Source organism: Sapajus apella, unplaced genomic scaffold, assembly GCF_009761245.1.
Source record: "Sapajus apella isolate SASKATOON/1434 unplaced genomic scaffold, GSC_monkey_1.0 scaffold125, whole genome shotgun sequence".
Classification (NCBI taxonomy): Eukaryota; Metazoa; Chordata; class Mammalia; order Primates; family Cebidae; genus Sapajus; species Sapajus apella.
This window is the reverse complement of record NW_022437065.1, coordinates 1,134,203-1,140,594: the sequence shown is the minus strand read 5'-3', so window position 1 is coordinate 1,140,594 and position 6,392 is coordinate 1,134,203. Positions and strand designations below refer to the sequence as shown.

Below are 6,392 nucleotides of genomic sequence, written 5' to 3'. Positions count from 1 at the left end.
TTTGGCTTTCTAGTTGGTCCTGGGGGACAGGAACACAACCCACAGATTTACCAGTAGCTGACTGCCTAGTAAATGTTTACTTATAAATTAGTGTGGGTGATAATTTATTAAGGTAATAAGCATAGATTACATTTAATGGCTTAGACATTATACATTATGAACACAGTATTTTATGTTTAGTTGAAGTAAATGTATATGATAATGAATATGATACCTAAAAGTAACTTGGAATTTGTGAATTAGAGAGTTTAAACAAAGTGTTTATTACAGTGTATCAGCACTTAAGGGCTTCAGGAAAGTTTCACAATAGCAAAGCAATATCATACAGTTCACCCATACCATGTGTTAGGGTATGTGTTTAGATTCTCTTCTGCTTTTCCCACAAACCAACTCATTCTGTTACTGAAGAACATTGCTTCTTTCTTGACAAGCATCACGACATCAAAATTTAAGCTTCTGGAGCTGAGGTGAGTAATCTGTCAGCAGGGACACCATGACAGCCTGATGACACAAGAAAGAAAGAAATGGATAAACATCAGTGACAGCCTGTTTAGGGACCTAGATAAGGTGAATTAGGTTTCAGCTTTGCAGGGTTACAGTTAAAATGTGTTTTCTCAAGAAAAAGGTAATAAAACAGTTCTGAACTAGTATCTATTTATTGGGGGAGGGTATAAATGAAGGTCAACAGAGATCAGACTGACTCAAATAGACACACTAACATCACATAATGAGGCCTCATTCCAGGACTGCAGGGTCACAGAGTTGAAATGAGATGCTACAGTGGTAGCCATGACTGAATTTTCCAGTCATAAGTAAACCTAGGCATTGGCTAATTTTAGAGAAATACAATCTCTCCTATCCCAGATCGTTGTGTATATACTATGGTTTGATCACTCACAACCTAGAGAAGTTTAGGATGAATCAGATGTAGAGTAATCTGAGTAATGTCTGCTATCTGAAACTGGGTATTCCTGAAGGAGTATTATCTCTGTAGCTAAGAGTATACAGCTTCCCCTTGGTCTGTCAACCACAAATGGTAATTTTCACTTTTATTCTTCCCAACCTCCACAAGAGTGACAATAATAATATCAGTAACAATGGTGAATATACTGATTGCTTACTAGGTATTAGATAGAATACTAAGTACCGTATCATGTATCAGTCAAGAAATATTTTTTTAAGCACTATGCCAGGAGCTTTAGTAAGCCAGAAGGAAATGTTCATGTAGTATCTCATTCAATACAACAAAATTCTAAGGTAGCTTTTGTTATTATCATTTATAGAAGAAGAAATCAATCCTTGAGATGACAGTGCAGAACTGTGTTGGAACCCAGGTTTTCTCTGACTCTATTCTTTTTAAAAATTATTATTATTGATTGATAAATTATAATTTATACATTTACAGAGTACAATGTGATGTTTTGATATATGTGTTAAATGTGCAATGATTAAATCAAGCTAATGAACATATCCATCACCTTACTTACCTATCTTCTTTTATGGTGAGACATTTGACATTTACTCTCTAAATTATTTTGAAATATATATTATTATTGACTATAATCATTCTGCTCTGTAATAGATCTCAAAACCTATTCTTTCTGTCTACCTGAAACTTTGTACCCTTTGATCAACAATTCACCATTATCTTCCTTCCCATCCCCTAGCCTCTGGTAATCACCATTCTACTCTCTACTTCTATGATTTCAACTATTTTAGAGTCCACATATAAGTGAGATCATGTAGTATTTGTCTTTCTGTGACTGGGTTATTTTACTTAGCATAATATCCACCAAAAAACTGTTAGAACTGATAAAGGAATTCAGTAAAATTGCAGAAAATAAAATCAACATACATAAATCAGTAGCATTCCTAATATACTAATAATGAGCTATCTGAAAAGAAAATTAAGAAAATAATCACATTTGCAATAGCAACAAAAAATTACTTAGGTATAGATTTAATCAAGAAGGTAAAAGACCTGTTTACTGAAAACTATAAAACACTGATGAAAGAAAATGAAGAAGACACAAATAAGTGGAATGATATCCCACGTTCATGGATTGAAAGAATTAATGTTGTAAAAATGTCCACATTACCCAAAGTGATCTACAGATTCAATGCAACCCCTATCAGAATTCCAATGTCATTTTTCACATAAATCAAAAATACAGTCTTTAAGTTTGTATGGAACCTCAAAGACCCCACATAGACAAAGTGATCTTGAACAAAAGGAACAAAGCTGGCAGCATCACACTCAGTGATTTTAAAACATGTTATAAAGATATTTTAATAAAAACAACATGGTACTGTCATAAAAACAGACATTAACGAATGAAACAGTGAGGAAAGCCCAGAAATGAACCCATATATTTGTCTTTCTGTGTCTTTTCTGTGACCATAAAAAGCAGTTTATGGTCAATTGCTTTTTGACAGAGGTGCCAAGAACACATAATGGGGAAAGGACAGTCTCTTCAGCAAATGGTATTGACAAAACTGGATATTCACATGCAGAAGAATAAAATTGGGCCCTTGTCTCACACCGTATACAAAAATCAACTCAAAATGGATTAAAGACTTAAATATAAGCTCTGAGGCTATAACACTACTGGAAGAAAACACAGGGAAAAACTCTGTCTTAGTCCGTTTTCAGGCTGCTGATAAAGACACACCTGAGACTGGGACATTTATAAAGAAAAAGAGGTTTAATGGACTTACAGTTCCAATGGCTGGGGAGGCCTCACAATCATGGCAGAAGGCAAAAGGCACATATCACATGGTGGCAGGCAAGAGAGGGAATGAGAGCCAAGCAAAAGGGGTTTTCACTTATAAAACTGTCAGATCTCATGAGACTTACTCAGTACCACGAGAACAGTAGGGGGGAAACTGCCTCTATGATTCAATTATCTCCCACCGGCTCCCTCCCACAACATGTGGGAATTATGGGAGCTACAATTCAAGATTTGGGTGGGTACACAACCAAACCATATCAAGCTCCGTAACATCGGTCTGGTAATTATTCACATATGACCCTGAAAACACAAGCAACAGAAACAAACGTAGACAAATCAAATTGCATCATACTAAAAAGCTTCTGCACAGCAAAAGAAACAATAAATAGAGTGAAGAGGCAATCCACAGAATGGGAGAAAATATTTGCAAACCATATATCTGATAAGCGGTTAATCCAAAATATATAAGGAACTCAAACAACTAAATAGAAAACAAATAACCTGATTAAAGCCGGGAGTGGTGGCTCACGCCTGTAATCTAAACACTTTGGAAGCCAAGGCGGGCAGATCACCTGAGTTCGGGAGTTCAAGACCAGCCTGACCAACATGTCGAAACCCCGTCTTTATTTATTTAAAAAAAAAAAAGAAAGAAAAGAAATAACCTGATTAAAAAAATGGGCAAAGGATCTGAAGAGACATTTTTCCAAAGAAGACATACAAATCATCAACAAGTTCATGAAAAAATGCTGAGTATCACTAATTGTTAGGGAAATGCAAATTGAACCACAATGAGATATCACCACACACCTATTACAGTGGCTTTTATTTAAAAAGATGAAAGATAAGTGTTGACAAGAATGCCGAGTGAAGGACTCCTATACATTGTTGGTGGGAATCTAAATTAGTACATGATTCTCCCTGGGGCCTGAAAGCCTGGGGCGATAACTCCTCCCTCCTCGGGCCCAGTCCCAAGGCTCAAGACTACTTGCGCCAGCAGCAAGAGAGCAGAAGCCAGAAGAGGGCAGACCAGAAGAGGGCTGGCCAGGAGATGAAGAGAGAGGCCGTCTGGGTAGCACGTAATAGTTACAGGAGACTGTAAAACCCCTGCCTTGCCCTCACTTAAATTAAGCTGATGAACACATCCATCATTTTAGGCCTCAGCCTATCTGCACCCAGGTGCTCATTAAAACAGTGTGTTGCTCCACACCACCTTGTATTGTTTGTTGGCACACTCTCGGGGTTCAAACCATTTAGAGCCTTGCAGCGCAGCCATTATAAAAAATGGTATAGAGGTTCCCAAAAAACTAAAACTAGAACTCCCATATGATCCAGCAGTCCTATTTCCAAAAACTATGTTCTAAACAGCAATTTCCTATATTGCCTTTAGGCTCCAAAAATGTATTGAGTCCATATTTAGAGTATGTGTGAGGCACACTTCTACATATAATAAAGAACATTAGAGACAGGATCGCTGCTTTCATGAAGAAGTTTTCATTGTAGTGGGGGGACTGGCAACAAGCAGACAAAAAATAGAAAAATATCAAGTAGTGCCATTACAAAATAAAATTTTAAAAGGAGATAAAGGAGCCTTGGGAACCACTTAAGAGTGGATGGCGTGGGAAGTGCTCAACAGTAACTTTAAAGTGATGTCTGAATGACAAGAAGGAACTAGTTCCCCAGGGAAAACTTTGTCATAAGAACGTCTACCAGGTAAAAACCATTGTAAACTTTTTAATGGGTTCCTGGGAACCCATCTCATTTTTTATTTGTTTTTAACTGTCTTTGGATTGTGTCAACCTTATTTCCAAGTGAAAACTTACAAATTCACCTTGGATTAGGATTGTCAGATTGAGTTCAATAAATAAACACGGACAGACAAGCAGTTAAATAACAATTTCAGATAACAACAAATATATTTTTTACTGTATGTTCTAAATATTGCATGAGACATACTTATACTAGAAATTATTCATTGTTTATCTAAAATTCAAATTTAACTGAGTGTCCTATATTATATCTGGCAACTCTAACTTGAGGAGAAGTAAATGACTATAAAATATTGTGAATTACATTCGCAATGGTGTTTTGGTCTTAGTCATATGTGGATAACAGCGCTTTGAAGTTTAACCTTTTTTCTTTTTTCAGGGTCTCTTTAGGTTATTTTAGCTCTAGTGTAAAATGTATAGGCAGAGGAAAAACATCTGTCTACTTTTTGTAAGTCCTACTGCCTTATTAATCACTGAAAAATACAAAAGCAAGCTTCATGAGAAGGAAAGGGTGATTTTTGTTTTTAAACAAAGGGCTCCAAAGACCTGTGCACCAAGAAGAGAATGAAGCGATTAGTGGAGTGTTCTGAATAGCATTTCTGGAAATCTCTTAGCATGGAGGCCTTAAAAAGCTACTCTGAGTGCTGAAACAGTACACTTCTGCTTTAAAAATGCTACACCATTAAAGAACAAGCCCTTCATCCTGTTTTAGTTGTGTACTTTACATCAGTCATTACAGGCATCTCAGAACTGGAGGGCCACATTGTGGCTTTCCTTTCTTCTTTCATCCCGATTTTAAATCAAGTTTTAGGTATGGAAATTATTCTCTAGAGTAGTGTTGTCCAATAGAACTCTTGGCAGTGATGGAAGTGTTCGATGTCTGTGCTATCCAATGTAAATAATGTAGCCACCAGCCACATGTGGCTATTGAGCATTCAACAGCTTGGTTAGTATAACTGAGAAACTGAATCTTCTTTCTTTCTTTCTTTCTTTCTTTTTCAGACAGAGTCTTGCTCTGTTGCCCAGGCTGGAGTGCGGTGGCATGATCTTGGCTTACTGGAACTTCCACCTCCCAGGTTCAAGCAATTTTCCTGCCTCAGCCTCCCAAGTAGCTGGGATTACAGTTGTGCACCACCAGGCCCGGGTAATTTTTTTGTTTTGTATTTTTAGTAGTAACAGAGTTTCACCATGTTGGCCAGGCTGGTCTTGAACTCCTGACCTCAAGTGATCCCCCTGCTTCGGCCTCCCAGAGTGCTAGATTACAGTCATGAGCCACTGTGCCCACCCTGAATCTTCAATTTTGTAAAATTACAATTAGTTTAGTTTTAAAAAGCCACATGTGCCTTCTGGCTACTGTATTGGATAGGGTAGTCTGGAGGAAGACAAGTATTGTGCCTTTAGAACATCTTAGAAAAAGGTATCATAGTAGTGCTGAACCTAAAGTCCATTCTAAATAAGCTGTATAAGAATAATTTATTTGCAGCTGGGCACGGTGGCTCATGCCTGTAATCCTAGCACTTTGGAAGGCTGAGGTGGGCAGATCACCTGAGGTTAGGAGTTTGAGACCAGCCTGGCCAACATAGCGAAACCTGTCTCTATTAAAAATACAAAAATTGGGGCCGGGCGCGGTGGCTCAAGCCTGTAATCCCAGCACTTTGGGAGGCCGAGGCGGGTGGATCACGAGGTCAAGAGATCGAGACCATCCTGGTCAACATGGTGAAACCCCGTCTCTATTAAAAATACAAAACATTAGCTGGGCATGGTGGTGCGTGCCTGTAATCCCAGCTACTCAGGAAGCTGAGGCAGGAGAATTGCCTGAACCCAGGAGGCGGAGGTTGCGGTGAGCCGAGATCGCGCCATTGCACTCCAGCCTGGGTAACAAGAGTGAAACTCC

General features: G+C 38.2%; 1 protein-coding gene across 1 annotated transcript in view; it reads right to left on the bottom strand.

Moving 5' to 3' along the window:
- Positions 1 to 243: 243 nt before the first annotated feature.
- The window catches only part of OTC (ornithine carbamoyltransferase), a 65,217-nt gene continuing 59,068 nt past the window's right edge, over positions 244 to 6,392 (bottom strand). The window contains exon 10 of the mRNA XM_032261647.1: positions 244 to 501. Coding sequence (XP_032117538.1) covers positions 442 to 501 — 60 coding nt within the window. The 3' untranslated portion in view covers positions 244 to 441. The remainder of the gene's footprint in view (positions 502 to 6,392) is intronic.